Here is a 24735-nt window from a genome sequence, read left to right as displayed (position 1 = left end):
AGCAAATTGTGTGTTAAAACAAATTCATTTAAAAAAATATATATATGGTGTAGCATTCTAAGATCTAAGGATATGGTTATTTGATGGCATTAAATGAGGTCATCATCAGTGGAGGGGTTTAAGCAAGCTGCACACATCTGATTTATAATTGACAAACACTAGAAGATATGTGCACTTTTGTTTCCTACAAGGGGTTGTAGGCAAATATGGACCTTATCCAGGGCTTTTATAAATTGTATATAATGGTGATTCATTCAGTATTCTGGTATTGCCGTTTCTGATTCTAAACAGCTGACAGAAAACACACAACACATGATTGCTGAAATATCAGAGAAAAAAAAAATAAGTATATTCTCAGGTCAGAATATATCTCCAACATCAGAGAAGGATTTATCAGTAATATTTTCTAGGGCTCATGCCCCAGTAATAGGGTCTAGTGACGCCACTGGTGTAAAGTAGGCTCCAAATCACCACTTTGGAATTATTTTTTAATTGTTTTATTTTTATTTATTTTTACATGAACATGTATTAAGTAATAATAGTGTAATAAAATTAATTTAAATCTGTAAATTATTGAATGACATAGACGATACAAAACGACACAAAGCAGGGTACCCGCGGGGTCTTAAAAGCATTGAAAAAGTCTTAAATTTGATAATCTAAAATTAAGGCCTTAATAGCCTTGAATTTGGTATACAAAGTCTTGGATTTCGTTACAAAGGTCTTATTTTTATTTTTATTTTATTTATTTTTTTAACTTTTCCTAGGATTAAGTTCATACCGTAACAAAATTAACTGTTACTAGTGTAGGCTAATTAAAAATTCATGCAGCGTAATGTTGAGTGCACCTCGCGCTCCACGTCATAGCAGTAAGCGCGAAAGCTCGCGCACCCGTTACTATGGTTACTAGGCAAGTGAGGTAAATTACTAGAGATGAGCCGGATACTCGGCTGAAACGAGTATCCGGTACGGATAAAGCACTTCTGCCGAGTACGAGTATTATACGAGTAATACGAGTCAATATCTGTGCTCGGATTGAATGAAAATCATCATTGGGTAGCTGATTGTGTCAGCGTTCTGTGATAGTCTAGTCCAGTGGTCTCAAACTGCCGGCTCGCGGGCCATTTACGGCCCGCAACTGATCTCAAAATTAAAACATAATCCGGCCCGCTAAATTATTATTATTATTATAATTATTATTCTCTAGTACGCGTCACATACGCGGCCGCGCCGGCATTCTCCTTCTTTCCAATGCGCTTTCGCTCCCGTGGCGTCTGTCGTTGCTATGCAACCATGAGCCGCGCTCTCAACCGCGTCGCTTCTATTATGAGCGCGCTTGCCTAAATTACAGTAAAAGCACTCGACTTTAAGTCACGAGCGTCGTTTTAAATCACCGAAACGCGTCCGATGCTACCATGTCAAGAAACAGAAGAGTGTACAAATGTATTCAAGGGTTGTATTTGTTCTGTACAGTGTTGTTCAGTGCAAGATTTTAATTTTATTTAAGCTAGCATGAAGTAAAGGAAAACAGCCTACTTCCACTAAATGTTAAAAACTAATAACAATGAGATTTGTATTTTTTGGCAAAATAAAGTTGATATATATAGCTTCAGTTTTTTGTTTATTTCTGACCCCTCCATGGCATCTATGAGTGTTGCTGGTTTTGTTCCTAAATTACTTTTTTTTTTTTTTTTTTTTCCATGCACCTTGTTGGATGTGAGAAGTTGCACCAGACTATTGCAATTAATAGTATTATATTAGTATGTTAGTAGTATTACATCAATTACATTAGTAGTATTACATCAATTACATCATAGTATTAGCCTATACAATTATATTACACTCTGTAATAATGAGAGAGACACTGCTGTTTACATTTAGTAGGCCTATGGTAAATAAAATATTTATAGTATAGGTATAAAAATATATGCCGAATTAATTATTTTCTAGGGTTCAAAATTTATACAGATTTGACATTTTCCCCTCATATACTTCTGTCAGAATGGGTACGAAGTTGGCATTGAATTTCATTTAAAATTGTATTAAAAAGGTCTTAAAAAGCCTTGAATTTAATTTGGAGGATCCTGGGGGTACCCTGCAAAGCAGCAACGAGGGATGGACAGAGGCAATTGTTAGGTGCCCAAAGCAAAAACAGTAGCAATGAAAAGGATGTAAAATATTACATGTCAGGTATTTCAAAATCACAATAAACAGAATATTGGTCGTGATGATTCCAGACAGGAAAAGACTAGCGACAATGATGAGGATGACGTCAGAGGGGATGCTACAATTATATATTTTGCCCTGCTGTCATGTAAAGAATGAGGATTGTCAAGATAGTGTATATATGACTGGTTAAAAATGCAGCTCTGCAATATATTATGAGTTATTTTGTTTGTGTGTTTAGAAGCCACTAAAAACAACACGTATGCAAAAAGCACATACGCTGTATGGCCTTATAATTGTATTATACTAACATGACTGTAATTATATTACATGGAAATTATATTGAAGTGTTGCATTAATTGTAGCCTATATATAATCCATATATACAATTATATAATACAATTATTAAATAATACAATTTAATTCAATCACGAATACATTCTATCATTTTTTTTTTTTTTTAAACCTGTAAAATAAAAGCTGCGTTACATCATCAGCTGTGAGGTTTCTCTGAATAACGCAGATATATGTGCATGTACAGCTGGTTAATGAGAGGTCTGTAATCTGGGTCTGTATAAAAGGTGTTTATTATGATAACTGGTGAGAATGGCACACTTGACATACGCAGCATGTTTGACAAGAGCGACGAAAGGCTGTAAAGTATGCATGTGTGGAAAGCCCTTATATGGAGACAGCTTGGGTGTGTTTTATGCAAATGACTAACCTTGTGCACGTGGCTGCTCATTGCCAATGTCTTCTTTAAAATATGAAGGAAAAAAACAGCAGTACTATGGAGACCCTAAAGTGGCATGGTGAAGAAAAAAATATGAGATGGGGAAAAAATTGTCAATGCTTTTGCGATCACTCACAAAATGTTTGCGTTCCCTCGGGAACCTTTGCATCCACTCGCAAAGAACACAACATTTTTCCCAGCGAACACAAAGTTTCATGTGCAATGTTTGGGCCTTCAGCATGCTCAGGTGGCACTTAACGGCCTATCCGACTGTCGACACTGAGATGGCCTGCGTTTGAAAGTTTTATGCTCAGGGCTTGCCTCTTTTTTGAGGAAAGAAGGCCACTCCACTATCCTCCGCCATTCCGTTTTTAGCAGTTGCCGAGGTGCCACATGAGATGGATGCTTGGGGTGACTATGACTAGCCGGAGCACATAGAGGGTGAGCAGATGGAATTTTCTCCCTTTCTTTCTCTCTTCCCGAGCCACTTGCATGTGTTAGACGATTGCTGCGCGGACCCCGTTATTTTTGTTGATGATTTGCGGCCTACCCCGGAAGCTCATAATTTGATTTCTTTTATGATGATGTGCTGTCTACAGCGGCCTCTGTTTCTGAGGAGCTCATGGGTGATTTGTGCAGTTCTTTCCCTCCAAACGGACAGGAGAAACGCACTTCCCCATCTAATAACGAGTTACTGGATGTGATTACTCATGCTGTAGACAAGCTGGTGCTAGAATGGGACAGGGAGCCAAATCAAAATCAGGCCCAGTTGAAACTGGATGACCGATTTTTGACCAGCCACAACCCAACCCAGACTTGTAAGCCTCTCCCCTTCTTCCAAGACCTCCCCCATGTTTCAAGGTCTTGGAAAGAGCCCTTTTCGGTGCGTATTACCAATCCCGCCACCACTGACTTTGCCACTGTTTCCAATGTGGCGGAGCAGGGTTACACAGTGATGCTGATCATGGAGGAGACTCTTGCGGCTCATCTCACGCCGACTTCGGCTCCGACTTGGAAGTTGTGGCCTCTGCTGCTGTCAAAACCATGTAGGATTGCTTTAGTTGGACAATCTTTCATGGCCGCTGGACAGGTGCAGCCACTCTTCATTCTATGGCCATGCTCCAAGCTTATCAAGCAGACTTGCTTAAGGAGCTGGACGAGGGAGAAGGCCTGACTCGAGAAGCTGTTAAGGAGCTCAGACGGGCTACTGACTTGGCGCTTAAAGCTACCAAGCATATTACCTGGGCAATAGGCAGGTCCATGATGGGAATGGTGTCAGTAGAGTGCCATCTTTGGCTTACTGACATCAAAGAAAATTATAAAACGTTTCTTTTAGATGCCCCCATAGCTAAGGATGCCCTATTTGGAGAGTCTTTTCCTGCTGTGGTGGAGAAACTTTGAGCAGCGAAACAGCTCATCCCATGCTGTTCTAGGGAGGTAACAACCTACAGTTCATTTGTGCTCATCTTCTCTACAGCGCCCCCGTGAGGTGCTGTGAATTGAGCCTTCACCTATGGAACCCCCTCTTAGAGACGCGTCCTAGGACTCTTTGATGGCCAAGACCTCTCGTTGTCAGGCCCCCAGCGGCAGTTCCTTATTCCTTCTATTCTGCTTGGAGCGGGCAGGTGCGAACTGGAGGGGCTACACACATTACAAAAGGGAAATGGGAGTGAGGTTTAGGGGTGAGTATAACAGATGTAGGCTGGTAAGTGATCTGCATGTAAAACTCACTCCCCTGATCTCAAGAGATGCTCTAGCAATTGACAGAGCGTCTGACTCCTTGTTAGAGCGTCTGACTCCAATGTGGACATGCCCGGGTTTGCGTCCCGCTTGGAGCAGGCAGGTGCGAACTGGAGGAGCTACACTTACCTGTTAATACTATCTGCTTATCTGCTGCAATAAAGTATATCCTTATTTCCACTAACCATCTGTCTGATTTTCCATTACATAGTTAACTTAACATTTCAATTTATATTAGCTTTTCTCAAGATATTCTTCAATATTTGGAATTTATTTTATGACACAAGTGTAGGCATGTCAAACAGTCACATCCTGTATCGTCTATAAGCCTATATGCACTTGAGATTAAGTAAAGTATAAAAGCAGGGCTGTTTCTGGAACTTCAAAAAAACTTCCTCTGAGATTCTAAAGGCAACAACCAAACCAAGGTGAGTTTTTGGAATAGAAATCTACTGAATAACATTTCTAAAGTATCTTTGTGCTTTGTCTTTAAAATACATTGAAAATCCACAGTGTGCAGCTTAACAGTGCAGACATTCAACTTTTCCTGCTTGTTAGGTGTGAGACGATGCTTTCACGCTGCTCCAGAAATTACTTTGATTGTACACCATCAGATCTTATCTTTACAAAAAATGTTATTCTGAAATTAAACCTCATATAATTCTTTTCGAAGCTTTGATTTCTTCTCTGAAACACTTCTCTAATCAATAAAAGCATTGGTACAGCAAATCGTCCTGAGTCTGTTGCCTTCTTCCTAAAGTTCTTGGATTGGTGCTCATGATGGTATAAAAGTAGGTTAAACTGTGTGTCTTAAAGGCCCCGTTCTTCGTGATCCCATCTTTCAAACTTTAGTTAGTGTGTAATGTTGTTGTTAGAGTATGAATAAAATTTTAAAGCTCAAAAGTTCAATGCCAAGCGAGATATTTTATTTAACAGAAGTCGCCTACATCGAACGGCCAGTTTGGACTACATCCCTCTACTTCCTTCTTTAATGACGTCACTAAAAACAAAAAAGGGGGCGTGGTCTTGTTGCGCTCCCACTGAGAAGAGCAAGAGTTGCGTTTGTAGAGTGTGTTTGTCGCCATGTCGTCGAAACGCTGTTATTTTCATCCCGCAGTCCAATCACCTTTGTTTGGCCTTCCCAGGGACGCTGTACTTAGAGATCAATGGTTACAATTTATTTTTAACTCAGTTCCCGAAAATTATAATTGTGGTATCCTTACTGCAATAGTTAATGTTGGACTGCAGTGCACATAATGGCCACAAGAGGGGACTATGTTTATGTATATGCCCGTTATCCGTATGAGGTACTCTTCTGAGTGAATGCTAACGTTGTACATTTTCTGTCGCTGCTTGTGGAGATTAAAGAGTTCAGTCTCTCGGGAATTATTGTCTTGTGTTCATTTGGCACAACACCACAATAATCCACATGTTAAACTATGTGCAGCACACATTATGGTAAGAGACGTGACCTTTCCGGGCAAGGAGCGCTAAGCTGCTGTCGAATCACAACACAGGAACCGCTGGCACAATCAGAACTCGTTACATATTTCTGAAGGAGGGACTTCATAGAACAAGGAAGTCATCAGCCCGTTTTTATGACAGTGGAAACAGCGGTATACAGATAAGTAAATTATGTGAAAAATACTGTTTTTTTACATGTGAAACATGAAACCATATTATATTGCACACTATAAACACAATCAAAGCTTCAAAAAAAACACGAAAAACGGGAAAAACGGGACTAGCTACTACTTCGTAGTTATGACGAAAAAGTCTGTACACATCTGGCCTACATGTTTATCTTATGTTAGAGGTTTTCAGCTTTGCTTGGCATTCTGATACAGTTCCCACAGGTGCACCTACATAAAGTATAACAGTGATGCTGCTATCACGTCTTATAAATAACACAAACCAAACAGACACTCACCATAGAGAAACATCCTGCTCCACTCGTGAATGCGAATCAGTTTCTGGTTGATCGATTAATTCAGACGTTTCATCATCGGACTTGGGCTTGAATTGATACGGTAAAATTGATGCTATCTTTTCTGTCCATACATTGTATACAACGTCTTGCTAATTGATAAGCAGTCATTCAGTTATGGCAATGGGTGCATAGTAGACCAATAACAGAGGATTAGGCCATCTGATAATGCAAGCTTTGGTGAAAATGAAACAAATATTTAATTACTACAGCAGTAATTTCTCACTAGAAAATGACATCAAAAGTGGAAAAATGTTGCTCAAACACTCAGGAAACAGGAAGTGAAGCTAACATTGGATTCAGACATGCCTTGATGCCTTCCTACCTTGAAATGTGTCCTCCGAAGGCAGCATTTTCCATTCTCCCATTATAAACATGTTTTATTCTCCTTAAAATACTGTTTACTTGGTCTAGTGTCATACTATCATACTAAACTGCATTCAAGCATGTTTAAAGTTGTAATGCTGTTCTGTGGATTAGTCTGTTGACTGTAAGCTAGACCGAATTATAATATCATACTGATGATATTCTAACATTTCATTGAATGCGAAGATTGATTGAGCCGATCCCCTATAATGATACACATCAGTTTTCTATGTTTGCGTTACCTAAGCCATAAGTGCTGAATGCACAAGGACTTTTGACATAATCCTGTGTGTGCATGTCCATCCAAGCACAAATAGATGGTAAAGTGAACGCATTTCGGTGTTCACAGAATATAGTGTGCTCATCTTTCAGGACCTAGTCACACCTATCGAATTTCAGCATATCGAATTTCAGTACTTGTGCTTTTAAATAGTCTTTCCTGTAAACACAATACCTTCTATTTATTTACCTAAAATATCTGCCTTCCAATCACAATGCAGTGGTTTAGAAATTTTCCTAATATCAGATGAAGAGGACTGCTGTGTTCCAATTCAAATGCTCAACATTAATCATGTAATTTTCTGCAAATACTGATGGTGGTGGTATGTTTATCTCATTTTCATCATTGATTCTATATTTTTGGCTTCTATAGCTTTAATGAATTTTCTAATGTGGCCTTGTCTCTATGTGGCCTACAGACCCAGTTCTGGCTGCATCTATAATTCAGATTTTTAATCCCCGTATCCGCTTACATATATTTATATATAATCTATGTTTAATCTCTATAATAAAAATGTATAATTCAGATTTTGATCTCCATATCCATTTACATATATTATATATATCTTCCAAGGGGTTTTTTCCCTCCTAGGACTTTTTTCCCAGTGCTAGCACGCTGGGTTTTTCTCCTAGGGGTTTTTTTCCACCCCTGGGAGTCAGCCGACATTGGCTTAATGTAGCACCATCTTGTATATGTTACATATTACCACGCTTGGTTGTACAGCTTATTTTTAACCACTTCCCTTTTTCTGTGCTTCTAATATGTAAAGCTGCTTTGAACAATTACCAATTGTAAAAGCGCTATATAAATAAATTTGACTTGACTTGACTTGACATGGCCTATCCTGGCCTTGTCTCTATGTGGCCTAACGTGGCTTCTTCTCCATGTGGCCTAACGTGGCGTCGTCTCTACATGGCCTAATGTGACCTCTTCTCCATGTGGCCTAATGTGGCCTCTTCTCCATGTGGCCAAATGTGGCCTCTTCTCCATGTGGCCAAATGTGGCCTCATCTCTACATGGCCTATCCTGGCCTTGTCTCTATGTGGCCTAACGTGGCCTCTTCTCCATGTGGCCTAACGTGGCCTCGTCTCTACATGGCCTAATGTGACCTCTTCTCCATGTGGCCTAATGTGACCTCTTCTCCATGTGGCCTAATGTGGCCTCTTCTCCATGTGGCCTAACGTGGCCTCGTCTCTACATGGCCTAACGTGACCTCTTCTCCATGTGGCCTAATGTGGCCTCTTCTCCATGTGGCCTACCGTGGCCTCATCTCTACATGGCCTAACGTGGCCTCTTCTCCATGTGGCCTAATGTGGCCTCTTCTCCATGTGGCCTAATGTGGCCTCTTTTCCATGTGGCCTAACGTGGCCTCTTTTCCATGTGGCCTAACGTGGCCTCTTCTCCAGGTGGCCTAACGTGGCCTCTTCTCCATGTGGCCTAACGTGGCCCCTCTCCATGTGGCCTAATGTGGCCTCTTCTCCATGTGGCCTAACGTGGCCCCTCTCCATGTGGCCTAATGTGGCCTCTTCTCCTTGTGGCCTAACGTGGCCCCTCTCCATGTGGCCTAATGTGGCCTCTTCTCCATGTGGCCTAACGTGGCCTGTTCTCCATGTGGCCTATCGTGGCCCTTTTCTCCATGTGGCCTAACGTGGCCCCACTCTATGTGGCCTAACGTGGCCTCTTCTCCATGTGGCCTAATGTGGCCCCTCTCCATGTGGCCTAACGTGGCCTCTTCTCCATGTGGCCTAATGTGGCCCCTTTCCATGTGGCCTAACGTGGCCTCTTCTCCATGTGGCCTAACGTGGCCCCTCTCCATTTGGCCTAACGTGGCCTTGTCTCTACATGGCCTATCGTGGCCTTGACTCCATGTCGCTTGTTTTCTCCCTCTCTTGGTTTAGGTGGCGCTATCGAGCCATTTTGCCACACCTAATTCTGCAACTCATATCAGACGTAAATTTTCACCACTTCTGTGTTCTGAGTGTGCAAAGTTTCATGAGTTTTTGTGCATGTTTAAGCCCTCAAAAATGTGATTCATTTTCGAGAAAAAGAAGAACTGACTGAGCAATTACAATAGGGTCCTCACACCACCGTGCTCGGGCCCTAAAAAACAAAACAAAATAAAAAAATCACTGAGTAAGCATAACTGAGGAAGGGTGTTGACATTAAGTAAAGTATAAAAGCAGGGCTGTTTCTGGAACTTCACAAAATCTTCATCTGAGATTCTAAAGGCAACAACCAAAACAAGGTGAGTTTTTGGAATAGAAACCTTTCTAAAGTATCTTTGTGCTTTGTCTTTCAAATACATTGAGAATCCACAGTGTGCAGCTTAAGATTGCAGACATTTAACTTTTCCTGCTTGTTATTAATTTGTAGCTTCATCATGGCAATGCTAAGAGGTCTAATGCTCCTTTTCATTATCTTCTCCATGGGAAATGCAAAAGGTAACGAAAGCATTCAATTGTAAGAACCCATGCTATTTACTAATATTTCCATGATTAATGAAGGATTTACAGTGTCAAAGTACACATAATTTAGACACATAATCATGCAAACATAAAATAAGCTACGTAATAAAAATAAAAACATTCTTTGTTGTGAATATTACAATGTCATAACATGTATGTACTGGATGCAGTTAATTTAGATGAAAAATGCCCTTTTGGATGGACAAATTTTGGAGTCCGATGCTACAAGTACTTCTCTGATCCAGCTGACTGGATCACAGCAGAGGTAATGTGTTAGTTACATCAAGCTGAATTGGTCACACTTTACATTAGGTGTCTTTAAATGTGCCCTAGAATTAAAAATTGAATTTACCTTGACATAGTTAAATAACAAGAGTTCAGTACATGGAAATGACATACAGTGAGTCTCAAACTCCATTGTTTCCACCTCCTTATATAAATCTCATTTGTTTAAAAGACCTCCGAAGAACAGGCGAATCTCAACATAACACAGACTGTTACGTAACAGTCTGGATCATTAATATGTACGACCCAATATTTGCATATGCCAGCTCATGTTCAATGCATTACACAAGGGCAGCCAGTATTAATGTTTGGATGTACACAGCTGAATCATCAGACTAGGTAAGCAAGCAAAGACAATAGTGACATGATCCATGATATCATGATATTTTTAGTGATATTTGTAAATTGTCTTTCTAAATGTTTCATTAGCATGTTGCTAATGTACTGTTAAATGTGGTTAAAGTTAACATCGTTTATTACTGTATTCACGGAGACAAGACTGACAAGACACTTGCAGTATAATTCATAAACACAGCTTCATTCTTTATAAATCTCTCTTGCAAAACACTTTTGCTGGGATATGGGTAAGGTTAGGGACAGTTTTGGGTGGTATGGATTAAGATGTAAGGGAAGGTCAACAGTGTAATCAATGATTTATTACAGCTGTAATTACATGCATGTATTTAAAAAAAAAAAAAACATGAACACAATAAGTGCACTTAATGAAAAGTGGGAATGTTTTTTTTTTTAATTATTATTATTTTTAAAATAAACATTTCTTTTCTGCAATACAGAAAACTAATACAGAGCAAACAGTCGATCAGAGCAGGCTTTGTTTGAAACTGAAAATGACTCAAATGTTTTAAAAGTCACTTATGCTTTATGCTAAAAAGATTAGATTATGTATTGACAAAAAAAAAATCTGTCTCTTTAGAGAAACTGCCTAAGTCTTGATGCAAATCTTGCTTCTGTTCATCATAAACTGGAAAACGAGTTTCTGCAGAGTCTGTTGCCTTCTTCTTCCACACGTTCTTGGATTGGTGCTCATGATGGTATAATAGTAAGTTAAACTGTGTGTCTTAAAGAGACCTTTTTGTTCATCTAGACTGAAATTTCTGCTTTAAACAGTAATACAAAGTTTCTAATGAAGATGGTTTAAAGCTGAACTTGATAAGATTCTTCCTGAAGTCTGTAGTGCAATTTTTCTAATCACTCAGTTCACTCATTAGGATGGACAGTGGTTGTGGAGTGATGGATCTGAGTATGACTTTACCAACTGGTGCTCTAAAGAGCCTAACAATGAGAAAGGTCCCGAGAACTGTCTGGAGCTCAACTTTTCCAGTGAGAATGCAGTCTGTTTTTTGAATACTTTCAATTGCAATTTACAATACTATAATTTCATATCATACAGCAGTGGCTCTCAAATGTTATTTTGGTCACACCCACCTTTGAATCTTTAAAAAAAGAAAAATCAACAAATTCATGAGTAAAAAGGGGGTTTAAATAATAAATCAGCTCCATATGGAATTCTAAGTGATCAGTGGCTTAGTGCATTCCATTTAAACCTTATGCACGTGTTCCGCCAGTAGAGGGCAATGTAAGAAATGATGTACATCCGAGTCCACGAGAAGGAGGGAAGTTAGTGAGTGAAGGGCATAAAAATTTGGATTAAACAGACTCAGACAAAAAGGCATCAGATTATTTTTTATTTTATTTTTTTGATATGATTTTTTTATAGAACTTTCTATTGGCTGTTATCCCATCATAATGCAATCCTTCAGTTATCTTTCTCCCCCCTTTTTATATTTATCTGTAACTATTACCGAATTGATGTAAGGCTACCTTATGATATTTTATTCTTGCAGCTTTAAGTAAATTATGCCAGCAGCCATATCACCCTCTTGCCCAAGAGTGGATGCCCACTGAAGCTAAGCAGGGCAACGCTTAGTTAGTACCTGGATAGGAGACCTCCTGGGAAAACGAGGTAGCTGCTGGAAGAGGTGCTAGTGAGGCCAGCAGGGGGTGCTCACCCTGTGGTATGTGTGGGTCCTTACACCCCAGTATAGTGATGGGTACACTACACTGTCACAAAATTAACCATGGTTTTACTACAAATAAAAAAAAAAAAAAAATGATGTGTTTTATACAACTTAGTGTAACATTTAACAGTTAGAAAACTGCATGCATGTGACATCACATTGAGGCAGGACAATTCGCTTCCTTCTAAGTCTGTTTCATCTGATGGCTTTTTATCTGAGTCTGTTTTGTCCGATGCCTAATTGTACAAGACCTGATGCCTGATGTAATTTTGGTGGTGTGAGGATGTCCTAAAATGTACATCGTACAATTGGCATCCGTCGGTGCAGCTTTATAAAGGTAGAGCACCAACTGTTATTCACGCACTTAATCGCCATTGCAATGTGTGTGTGTGTGTGTGTGTGCCTTCAATTGAACATTCTGTTTTATTCCACCACTATAATGATCAGAATAACTAATTTATTTTTTCCACCCTACAGCTAACCTATGCTGGAACGATAAGGCCTGTTCAGAAAAATTTGGCTATATTTGTGCTTTAGACCTGTGAGGTCATGCTGCTCCACAGTTACTTTGATTGTACACCTTCAGATCTTTTCTTTACAAAAAATGTTATTCTGAAATTAAACTTCATTTAAATCTTTTCAAAACTTTAATTTCTTCTCAGTACCTTCTCTGAAACTCTTCCCTAATCAATAAAAGCATTGATACAGCAAATTGTGTGTTAAAACAAATTCATGTATAAAAATAAATATATATTTTGTAGCATTGCAAGATCTGAGGATATGGTTATTTGATGGCATTAAATGAGGTCATCATCAGTGAAGGGGTTTGAACAAGCTGCACACATCTGATTTATAATTGACAAACACTAGAAGCTATGTGCACTTTTGTTTCCTACAAGGGGTTGTAGGCAAATATGGACCTCATCCAGGGCTCTTTTTTTGCTGAATCTGCTGATGTCATTACAACCACAGGGGATAGAGAAGGGCAGAGGGAGACACATGAGCTGAGCTCATCTTGTGTCTCAGTTTGTAAAAAATTAGCCAATCACCATCGAGTGTTTTACATTTCAGTGCTTAGGAGAGTTGAGATACATTGCAGGGGAGGCTAGCCTCCCTTGGTAAATCAACCAATCATCGTAGAGATGTAAATTACGTGATATTAGTTTTGAAATGCAGTGCTACCACTGCGCTGATAATGTACCAAGTATCTTAATTATGGAGAGTAGCGATATTGAATATTTGATCGCCAACAAATTTACCAAGCTATCATTCAGACATTCTACAAATTAAAAATGAAGGAAGACACCACGCATAAGTTCGCAGAGGCTTTGGCGCTCTACATCCGTGGACGAGGCTAGGAGCATTTTGTGTTCATAAAACTATCAAAACAGATGCATCCCTCATTAGCTGGGGGGCAGTCTATCAGAGATAGCTGGAGTGCATCGTGGCTCGCACATAAATCGTTTTGAGATGGCAGTGTTTATGGCACTCAAATGGTTCTTATTCTTTCTGAAGGGGTGCCACATACTGGTCAGGACAGACAACATGACTGTGGTCTCATACTTGAATCGTCAAGGAGGACTATGTTCTCGCCCCCTGTGCAAGCTGGCGAGGCGCGTCCTTCTAATTTTACAACTCATTTTCACAGATTCAGAAGTGTATGGAAGCTTGTTTCCGCCACGGAATAAAACTATTTAACACTCTGAGGTCTGACGGTATCGCCGGCGATACCACCGTGGTTTTTTTCTTATCAGTGTGAAAGAGACTCAAATTGCTCTGTCAATGTTGCACATACAATTAAGAGTTATACACCATTTTAATCTGTGGACTATCTTCTTTCATTTGTGTACACTCAGAGTAAAAACAGAATGTTGTGCTTTTTGTAAAATAAAGAAAACTAACATGATGCGTGATCTCTCATCTCCCTCTGAACGAACTCCAATCTGATAGTTCTCAGAAAATGAACTGTAACTTAGTGAATACTAATGACAAAAAAATTACACTTATGTCTAAAAAAACGTTAAGATGTCAGGTTTTAAATCATGTAAGTCAAATCGAAAACAAACCTTCTGTGTTTATGTAATCTGTATGAAAAGAGAGCCATGTCAGAAATCCGTGATTCAGCTCATTATCTGCTAATGCGGCCACGCCCACGGAGCCAGCGCTATTCAGACGCTAATTCAGTCAATACATGCATTCAGTATCTCAATCGTGTATTTATTGTCTTGAAAAGTGTTTATCTGGATGTAAAAGTCATGGTTAGCGATCTCTAGAAGACATGCAGTTACTTCCTGTTTACTTGTCTTCTACAGATGAAGTTTAGATGAGTTTTTGTTTCTTTAGCGCCCTCCTGCTGCTGTATGAATTGGAAACTCCATTCATGGAATAGCCTCTTCTTCTTTTAGATGAATTTGTGGACTAAAAATGCATAGAGCGCCCTCCGACTTCAAGGATGAATTGAAAACACCAGCACTCATAGTAATGACAGTGAATATTAAATAAATATAACTCCTCTGTATAGAAAATTGACATAAGCATATGAGAATCCAATATTTCTCCAAATGTGCATGCTTTTAAACTAAAAGTCTATATTCAGACTATTTGCATCACAGAAATACATTAAATTTTAAAGTATAATATAAAACCATTACTTTATATTGTAATAATATTTTTCTGTATGTTTCATATATCATAATGAGCTTGAGACATCACAGAAGTTTTTTTTTCACAGCCTACCTGACTGAAATGCCTCATTAATATGCAAGTCATTTCAGCTCATTACTATCCAATTCTTTTGTCTTCTCAGGTGAGAATGGCCCATTTTCAGTGGTGATTCACGCCTCCTCGCATACTGTGTTTCTTGGCAAAAAGTGTCTTACAAAAACTAAATCAATATATTGTTTTATATGAAGGAGTAGGCAGCATCATTTTTACATAATTTTGAAGCAAAAACTCTAGTCTACAACCTCCAATACCCTAAAGTCTTATGAACACAGATTTATTATACTTTTTTTGGCCTTATTTCAGTGACTTAAGTTTTTTGTTTTTTCAATAACCACGCATAAATGTCATTCCTTCAAAAACACAAACATGTACATACATGTTCCTCACATATTATTGTAGCCTAGTTTGTGCTGAATACAGTGTAATGACACTTTTTCCATTAATATGTTTATGAACAACTGAAAAAAGCACAAATGTCAGGGCATGTCAAAAGTTCTCCAGGCCCCAAATCAGCCTCAGACTCCAGAGGGTTAAACGATAATTGTGACTTTATCCCACAATTCTGATTTTATACCTTGCAATTCTGACTTTTTTTCTCAGAAATGTGAGATATAAACTAGCAATAGCAAGTTATAAAAGCCAGTTCAGAGGGGGAAAAGACTGACTTTATTTCTCAGAATTCTGACTTTGTATCTTGCAATGGCGAATTGTATCACACAGTTCTGAGGAAAAAAGTCAGGATTGTGAAAATATCAATTTCCACAAAAATATTAAGCAGCAACTGTTTTCAACATTGAGCACTAAGCCAGCATTTTAGAGTGGTTTTTAAAGGACATATATTACATTTTTAAAACTGTACCGATCTCAAGCTTTTGAACACTATATTGGAAGCAACAACCTTCCCGCTGCACCAACAGGTAAAACGACTTTGAGACTTCTTGGGAATTTCACTTAAGGATGAAAATAAAAAAAAGATCTAGGGAATCTCACACCAACCGGTGATCTGAAGGTCTGTGTGGTGGAAGAGTACAGAAAAAAAAAAAAAAAACATTAAATATAAAGATACAGAGAAAATGAAATCTCAGGATTAGAAAAAAACAGCTTTTCAGATCAATGGCCAAGAAAAGGTCTGAGTATCGATTTGAGAAAGGTACTTGTGGCGTATGAAAACACAGAGGTGGATTTTCAGTCTGCTGATGGCTTAGATGACCTTCTTCAGATCCTCAGAGGCAAGCACACCAGCCACACACCTTTCATATCTCAGCTTTCTGTCCGTTCCCATCAAACTCTGAGGTGAGATACTGTAACCTAACTGAACCTTATTTAAAAAAAGAAAAAAGGCCTCAAACCCTGTCCATTCTGATCTTAGTTGTGAACTGTAATTGGCTCGTAGTCTACCGACATGATCCTGTTAGCTTGTATGTGATTGACATCCCTTAGTTCCAGAAAGCCTAATTTGTGGAGAGTTTCTCCTCATCTCCTTGGGTGAAAAATAGTACTTATGTTCTGCTCATGTGAACATGTGCGTGTATGTTCATATGAGCAGAACATTGGGCATCACTTTTTAATGTGGACTTTCCATAGACATAATCATTTTTATACTGTACAGTTTATATAATATCCCTTAACCTACACTCTAAAAAATCTTGGGATATTTTTGCATCCAAGTCCTTGGTTGAGCCATTTGGGTCATTTTTGGGGGTTATCTTCCAGCGTTTGGGTCATTTTTGTTTTAACCAGATCCTGAAACAGACATAACAACCCAGCGTTTGGATTGTTTTTGTGTTATCCAGCTCCTGGGTCAGATGTAACAACCCAGCATTTGGGTCGTTTTTGTGTTACCCTGCTCCTGGGGACGGATGTAACAACCCAGCGTTTGGGTCGTTTTTGTGTTACCCAGCTCCTGGGTCAGATGTAACAACCCAGCGTTTGGGTCGTTTTTGTGTTATCCAGCTCCTGGGTCAGATGTAACAACCCAGCGTTTGGGTCGTTTTTGTGTTACCCAGCTCCTGGGTCAGATGTAACAACCCAGCGTTTGGGTCGTTTTTGTGTTACCCTGCTCCTGGGGACAGATGTAACAACCCAGCGTTTGGGTCGTTTTTGTGTTATCCAGCTCCTGGGTCAGATGTAACAACCCAGCGTTTGGGTCGTTTTTGTGTTACCCAGCTCCTGGGTCAGATGTAACAACCCAGCGTTTGGGTCGTTTTTGTGTTACCCTGCTCCTGAATCAGATGTAACAACCCAGCGTTTGGATCGTTTTTGTGTTACCCTGCTCCTGGGACAGATGTAACAACCCAGCGTTTGGGTCGTTTTTGTGTTATCCAGCTCCTGGGTCAGATGTAACAACCCAGCGTTTGGGTCGTTTTTGTGTTACCCTGCTCCTGGGGACAGATGTAACAACCCAGCGTTCGGGTCGTTTTTGTGTTATCCAGCTCCTGGGTCAGATGTAACAACCCAGCGTTTGGGTCGTTTTTGTGTTACCCAGCTCCTGGGTCAGATGTAACAACCCAGCGTTTGGGTCGTTTTTGTGTTACCCAGCTCCTGGGTCAGATGTAACAACCCAGCGTTTGGGTCATTTTTGTGTTATCCAGCTCCTGGGTCAGATGTAACAACCCAGCGTTTGGGTCGTTTTTGTGTTACCCAGCTCCTGGGTCAGATGTAACAACCCAGCGTTTGGGTCGTTTTTGTGTTACCCTGCTCCTGGGGACAGATGTAACAACCCAGCGTTTGGGTCGTTTTTGTGTTATCCAGCTCCTGGGTCAGATGTAACAACCCAGCGTTTGGGTCGTTTTTGTGTTACCCAGCGCCTGGGTCAGATGTAACAACCCAGCGTTTGGATCGTTTTTGTGTTACCCTGCTCCTGGGACAGATGTAACAACCCAGCGTTTGGGTCGTTTTTGTGTTATCCAGCTCCTGGGTCAGATGTAACAACCCAGCGTTTGGGTCGTTTTTGTGTTACCCAGCTCCTGGGTCAGATGTAACAACCCAGCGTTTGGATCGTTTTTGTGTTACCCTGCTCCTGGGACAGATGTAACAACCCAGCGTTTGGGTCGTTTTTGTGTTATCCAGCTCCTGGGTCAGATGTAACAACCCAGCGTTTGGGTCGTTTTTGTGTTACCCAGATCCTAGGTCAGACGTAACAACCCAGCGTTTGGGTCGTTTTTGTGTTACCCAGCTCCTGGGTCACACGTAACAACCCAGCGTTCGGGTTGTTTTTGTGTTACCCAGCTCCTGGGTCACACGTAACAACCCAGCGTTTGGGTAATTTTTGTGTTACCCAGATCCTGGGTCAGACGTAACAACCCAGCGTTTGGGTCGTTTTTGTGTTCCCCAGATCCTGGGTCAGACGTAACAACCCAGCGTTTGGGTCGTTTTTGTGTTACCCAGCTCCTGGGTCAGACATAACAACCCAGGGGTTGAGTTATTTATTGTGGGACCTCTTCAGGAGAGATCAGTGCAGCTCTGTCAAACTGGTGCATGTCTTCGGTAAAATACAGGTTTGTGTACATTTTATTTAATCTAAAAATGCATTATTGTTCTGTATATCATTTAATTTTATGAAAAGCAACATACAGGGGCACAATATGAGTCACCTAAACAAGTGTCATGTCAGTGTTTTCGCGTGATGGAAACGCCTGATGCCTTGCATAAAATGTTATGATTTTCTTTAAAAAAAATATGTTCTTAGAACTGTACACTGATTATTTATGGACAGGTTATGGAGTCAGTCACAGCATTTTTTTTTGGCTATGAGTGAAACGTAGATGGCGGTCTGAAGTTATCAGTTCCCCGCTGAACACGAGTCATCTCCAGCACGAGATCCAGCGCCATTACAGTGGAAACAGAACAACAGACACTGGTCGATTACACTTGAATTACTTCTAAATGTTTCATTTTTACTTCTAATATTTGTTAAATGAGCTTAAATGTAGGCAATATGTATTAAAACACTTTAAAATAAAAATATTATCATGCAAATCAGTGGTTGTGTGGAGTATTTAAAAACGTTTAGAGTATTTAAAGTTAATCTGTAAACATTAATTCATGTATGAAAAAAAGCTAGTATTAGTATAAATCAATCAATTAACCCAACATGTGTTCTGTCCTTTAATTACCGCACTTGGGTTGTTTTTAACTCAGTGTTTTTTTAGAGTGTAAACATCACAGAACACTTTTACATTTTCAGAAAACATCATATATGATTTATAAGCTGTTTTCCTCATGGAGACTAAAATATGTCCCCATAAGGTAGAGAATAAACCACACACATACACACACACACACACAAGTGCTTCTACAGGCTGCGACTGCAATGATACATAAGCTGAAAGCTGCTGCAGGCCATTTAATGATGAGGAAGTGCTCTTGATATAGTAATCAGGGGAATTCTGAACATTCAGATAGTTCTGCAATCAGCCAATACTAAGAATTTTTTTAAGGAACTAGGATGCAATACCATTATACAAAGCAAATTTGACCTTTAAGATAGATAGATAGATTACAATTACATCTATCTATCTATCCATCTATCTATCTCTGAGTAAAGCCACACTTTCTCAAAAGAAGAGGGACAGGCTATTGATTAGGAGAGGGTAGAATCCATTACTAGGGGTCATTCTTAATCCTGCCTTACAAAGATGCCACTCTTATTGACCACGGGATGGCAAATTAAACAGAAGTGAAGATATGCAGCACACACAAACAAACTACTCTTCCCAGAGGTTAATAGACAAAGGACAATCAAACATGAACGAAAACAGGACAGATGAGAGGGAGATACGAATGAAAGAAGTTCAAACAGGAATTTTTCTCAGAAAAGGGAAATTAGAAGCTCAACATATTGACTTGCTGTATCCACCCGTGGCTGTTACACATTATATCTCCCATAACAGCAGAAAACGTATTATACAAGCTCCATGTGTCACTGCTTGCTACTTTTTCCTTTTTTATTTTGTTTGTTTTCTGCCACAGCCTGAATCTCAGGGACTTTTCTAGAGGATGAAACACAGTGCTCAAATCACACAGAAATCACGTCTTGAATGACTTTCATCAAGACTTGCTGTTCCATGCAATCAGTGTGTGTGTGTGTGTGTGTGTGTGTGTGGTGTGCATGTGTTTTTGTGACATATCAGGACACAAATGTGTATAATGACATGAGTATGACATAGGTATTACAAGAAGAGGTGACTTATGAGGACATTACTCCATGTCCCCATATTTCAAAAGGCTTATAAATCATACAGAATGAGTTTTTGTGAGATAGTTGTGTCACCGACTGTTTCAGTTTTAGATGAAAAGCCAGAAATCTTCATAATGCATTTAAATAACACATTTTTGGCTGGCGTCTTAAAGCGGAAATGGCTCCTTTTTTTGTCATTTACGCGGCATTCTGAACTTTTCAAAGTTTCCGCCATGGAAAAAGACCATCTTTGCGTCCGTGTACCTGCAGTGTGCTAATTTTCTGAATGCAGAATAGACCATCGTCTGTTTACCAAAATATGCAGAACACAACAATGCAATACCAACACAGAAACAGAATTACAATATGATCAAACAAGAACATTTAATAATGACTGCATTCTCTAAACTGTAATGTCGACATGCATTCTCGTGAAAAGCGCTATACAAATAAATGTGAATTGAATGACATCATTACAAATTTACAATGTAAAGTAAAATTTAAATACAAATTAAAAAAATAAATAATAATAATAAATACATAATTTCATTAATAAATAATATTAAATGTAATTCTGAGGTTCTGTGGCTGGTCCGCTCTTCGATTGCCTGTGCCCTTGTCTAACACAGGTGAGTCACTGAATGCAATCTCCCTGTGTCAGACAAATCAATCTTGTTGCTGTCTCTCAGGTTAAGCTCTGTCCCATGAGGCACCTCCATCAGGCCTTAAAACCCTGTTCTGTTGTCTTTCCATAACACACAGACAGGTTACTCCTTAAACGTTATCTTACATGCTATAATGTTGTGTTATGTTTCCATCCACACAATGTACTGATATACTTTGGGTGCATACACACACACACACACACACACACACACACACACACACATACTTGTTTTTGTGAAATGTGGGGACATTCCATAGGCGTAATGGTTTTTATACTGTACAAACCGTATTTTCTATCCCCCTACACTACCCCTACCCCTAAACCTAACCCTCACAGGAAACTGTGCACACTTTTACTTTGTCACAAAAACTCATTCTGTGTGATTTATAAGCCTTTTGAAAAGTGGGGACATGCTGAATGTCCTCATATTTCACCTCTTTTTGTAATACCTATGTCATACCCATGTCATTATACACATTTGTGTCCTGATATTTCACAAAATCAAGTACACACACACACACACACACACACACATATTATATATATGGATATTATATCTATATATATATATATATATATATATATATATATATATATATATATATATATATAGTGGCATGCAGTGGTGTTCTGAAATGAGGAGGCACATTTTTTTTTTTTTTTTATTCATATGCAATACTCTTAACATTGACACATCTTCCTTGTTAAATGAACATTACTTTACATTACATCAAAAAAGAAACCAAATACTATTCTATTTTGTAATTTTACATTAACAATGTATTGTAATAAATGTTCTATTTATCAAAACCAAGTCAATCTCATCAGGTTAGTGTTTTAAGAATTTCTACATTCATTCCAAAATAATAACTAAAGATACTAATTTTAACAATATATTTTATTTGTGTATTAATGTTTTTTCTTTTTAATTGTCATCTTAGGCTATTTTGGATCATCAGTCATGCTCGGTAAACACTGTCTTTTACAGACACGAATTGTATTTTTAATTTCACCAAGCTGATGGCACTAATAACCCCCGCAGTCATCATGATTTCAGTCCATTTCAGGTTTGATTTTGACGTGACATAAAGCGGTGATATCTAACTGGCTGATCTTACTTTTCAATTAGTCTTCTCATTGACACCATCATTTGTTCATTCAAACTGACGCGCAGAACGCGCACATAAACAAGAGGTGGGATTTATCGCACAAACCAATCATAACCAATTACATCCAATCATAACGCGATGGAGACATTGCCTCCTCTCACGTGACTTTCCCCCATTCATTCTCAATTACCCCCCACAAAACCCACCACACGCCGGGGGTCTAATGGTTTTCTATAGATTCCTATGAGAGGAAAGGGAGGCATGACTCCTGTTGTAACTTTACCTGCGGGTGTCGCTGTTGGGCAGTGTTCCTTAAGAAATACGAGTGACTTGCGCAGTTTTAATGTCATAATTTGTAATATTTGTGCTGTTTTATATGTAATATGGATTAATTTCTCATCCTTTTTTTTTTTTTTTTTTTTTGAGGAGGCACTGCCTCCCTTGCCCCTGATGAAAAGGAAATTGAGGAAACTGAAGAAATGCCCCTGATTATATATATATATAATATATAATGTGTGTGTGTATATATATATATATATATATACACACACACTCACACACACAAGCAACACTTTTCAGTAGGCATGAAATGGAAGTTGCGATACTCTTTTCTTCACTAACATATATCTGAATAAAATAGCTTCTCCAACAAGAAAAAATGTAGGATGGGACTTGGTTTTGACCATGTGGAATTGTTTGAATTGTTGTGGTTTGCTATTGGTGGATCTATATATTGGTACATTCGGACATCCGTATTCAATAGCCTTGTTAATCACACTACATTGGACATTCAGTGGACATTCACAAGTAAATATGCCATTAAAACAATACTTGCCTATTTTGATCGACTGTGAAAAATGTTGTAAGTTGACAATCGTTGGTTGTCAATATCATGTCACATTAACATTAATTTATTGCACATCTATTGGAAAGTCTGAATTTATCAGAAGTCCGAATATGCGAATATAAAACCAACTTTACCCAAGTCTCACGCCAATAGACACATCATCAGAGATAAGATGTTGCTGCAGGAGGGAGGGGAAGTCATTTTAATTAAAGATTACGAAGGCACATGTATTACATTTACGCATTTGGCAGACGGTTTTATCCAAAGCAACTTGCATTGCATTATACTATACCTTTGTATCCGAGTATGTGCAATCCCTGGGATCGAACCCATGACCTTGGCATTGCTAGTGCCACGCTCTAACCACTGAGCTACAGGAAAGCAGCATCATTATTTAAAAAAATGATGTGCACAGATAAATTATTTAAAATAAATACTACAAAAAAAAAAAAAAAATTATGGTGACTTTAAATAGCATGTAAATTGACAGTGGCATAACAAAAAGCTATTTTATTCTGCATAAGAGTGGTCCCACCTCATAGTCACCGCCATTTTGAGATCACATGACTAAACAAATACCACTCACTTTATATCAATAGCCCCAACGCCTATTATCTGATAATATAAATTATTATTTTGCAGAAAAGTCTCATTGAAAATTGAAAGTTACCTTTAAAAAAAAAAAAAAAAGCCTGCCATATAATCACTAGAGCTGACTTGGATGTGATCTGGTCCTAATACATATTTAATAGAATCAGTTTTAACTGCTTGACTCGGGCCTCATCCTTTTTTATAAATATTGTCAGACGTGAAAATACTTCGCAAATAACCCCCTTAAAAAAGAATACCCCCTTAAGACAGACTTACAAAACCCTTCCCTGCGCCAGTGGATGCGCACTGGGAGTTTGGGTCCGTCTTATTAGTGTGCAATATTATCATATTTCACGGACGAGCAGGCCAGAGAAGGTAATTACCTGCTCCGCGCTATTAAGCCCTGTTTTATTCCATTCATTTTCGCCTGACCAACTCAGGCAAAGGGCCGCTGGCATTTATTTCCCGCCTGTAGATTTACGAGGACCTCGACTCAGCCGAGCCATAAAAAATCTGAGGAGGAAAACCGCTGTATGTGTCGACGAGTCTGAATGTGAAGGAGAGCGCTGTAAATGTTCACACTTTTATGTGAAATTTTTCACGGCCGTGATATAAACAATATCGATCGTTGTTGTTATTGGCGAAAAACAACTTATTTTTATGCACAAAATGCAGCCGGGCTCCTGTCGTAATGTCCCCAGATGAAGGACGCGTTATACAGGGAGGAATCAGTGTTTGTGAATCTCAATGAGTTCAATTCGCCTCTTGTTTCAAGATCTAAATAAAATCAGAGGTATCCTCAAGTTTGATAACATCTCCTCTGTTTTTCATTTTAACCGTGTTTCCTACATTTTGCAATGAATTTTTCATCTTTAAACAGGCGGATGAGCATCTGAAGCCAAGTATTGATTGTAATTTCGCAAGCTTTATTAAGAATCTCATTTCTATCTGCCGTATGATTGGTGACCCAACAAGCGTGCCCGTGCAAACAGAGAGAAAATCAAGAAACAAAATAAGACACCCCAGCGTCCTGTGTCTGAAATCAACATAATTATGTTGTTTTACCTCAGTTGGTTTAGTTTGTGTCTGTCTGGAGCAGTGGGATGAAGTAGACATATGCAAATCACTGGATTGTTCTCATCCTGCTGAGACTGACAATGAGACTGTCTTCCTTTAGATTATTATAGTTTGAAGTTTACAGAGAAATCGTGGTTAAGACTTAGGCTGTTTTTTCATCCTGAGACAATTCAGTTGATTTCCAGCTGTTTTTACACCAGCTTTATCCTGTATGAAGTTTAACTCTACAGGTGTAACATTGAGCATTCTCATCTCATGTTTGGCTAAATGCTGCAGTTCTCTAGGTTAGTCTGCCACCACGTGGTGATATTGTGACACTGCACTCCTCAATATAGGAAGATGATGTGATGAAGGCTTTTTCCATCACTCCAGTTTCAGATCCTGCAGCTAAATTTTACATTTTTTTTTTTTTTTTAAGTACAAATGCATGATGAAAACACTATACACAAAAAAATATACACATTATTTTAATTGGTTATT

General features: G+C 39.0%; 1 protein-coding gene across 1 annotated transcript; it reads left to right on the top strand.

The window, feature by feature from the left end:
- The first annotated feature begins 9431 nt into the window (after positions 1 to 9431).
- LOC137002863 (ladderlectin-like) lies at positions 9432 to 12798 on the top strand. Its single transcript, XM_067362784.1, has 6 exons — positions 9432 to 9517; positions 9646 to 9713; positions 9908 to 10002; positions 10957 to 11082; positions 11252 to 11363; positions 12539 to 12798. The coding sequence occupies exons 2-6, from the start codon at positions 9653 to 9655 to the stop codon at positions 12604 to 12606; spliced, it is 462 nt and encodes a 153-aa protein (XP_067218885.1). The 5' UTR covers positions 9432 to 9517; positions 9646 to 9652; the 3' UTR covers positions 12607 to 12798.
- Positions 12799 to 24735: the final 11937 nt, after the last annotated feature.

Source organism: Chanodichthys erythropterus, chromosome 16 (genome assembly GCF_024489055.1).
Source record: "Chanodichthys erythropterus isolate Z2021 chromosome 16, ASM2448905v1, whole genome shotgun sequence".
In the NCBI taxonomy this organism is placed as follows: domain Eukaryota; kingdom Metazoa; phylum Chordata; class Actinopteri; order Cypriniformes; family Xenocyprididae; genus Chanodichthys; species Chanodichthys erythropterus.
Note: the sequence above shows the minus strand (reverse complement) of the source record. Positions and strands in the feature narration are given on the sequence as shown.

What these genes read in the sequence shown, in the direction of transcription:
- LOC137002863 (XM_067362784.1), top strand. Translation starts at nt 9,653, where the DNA reads ATGGCAATGCTAAGAGGTCTAATGCTCCTTTTCATTATCTTCTCCATG. An exon ending in CTGACTGGATCACAGCAGAG is followed by an intron (nt 10,003 to 10,956) that starts GTAATGTGTTAG and finishes CTGTCTCTTTAG; the next exon opens with AGAAACTGCCTAAGTCTTGA. An exon ending in TCTGGAGCTCAACTTTTCCA is followed by an intron (nt 11,364 to 12,538) that starts GTGAGAATGCAG and finishes TCCACCCTACAG; the next exon opens with CTAACCTATGCTGGAACGAT.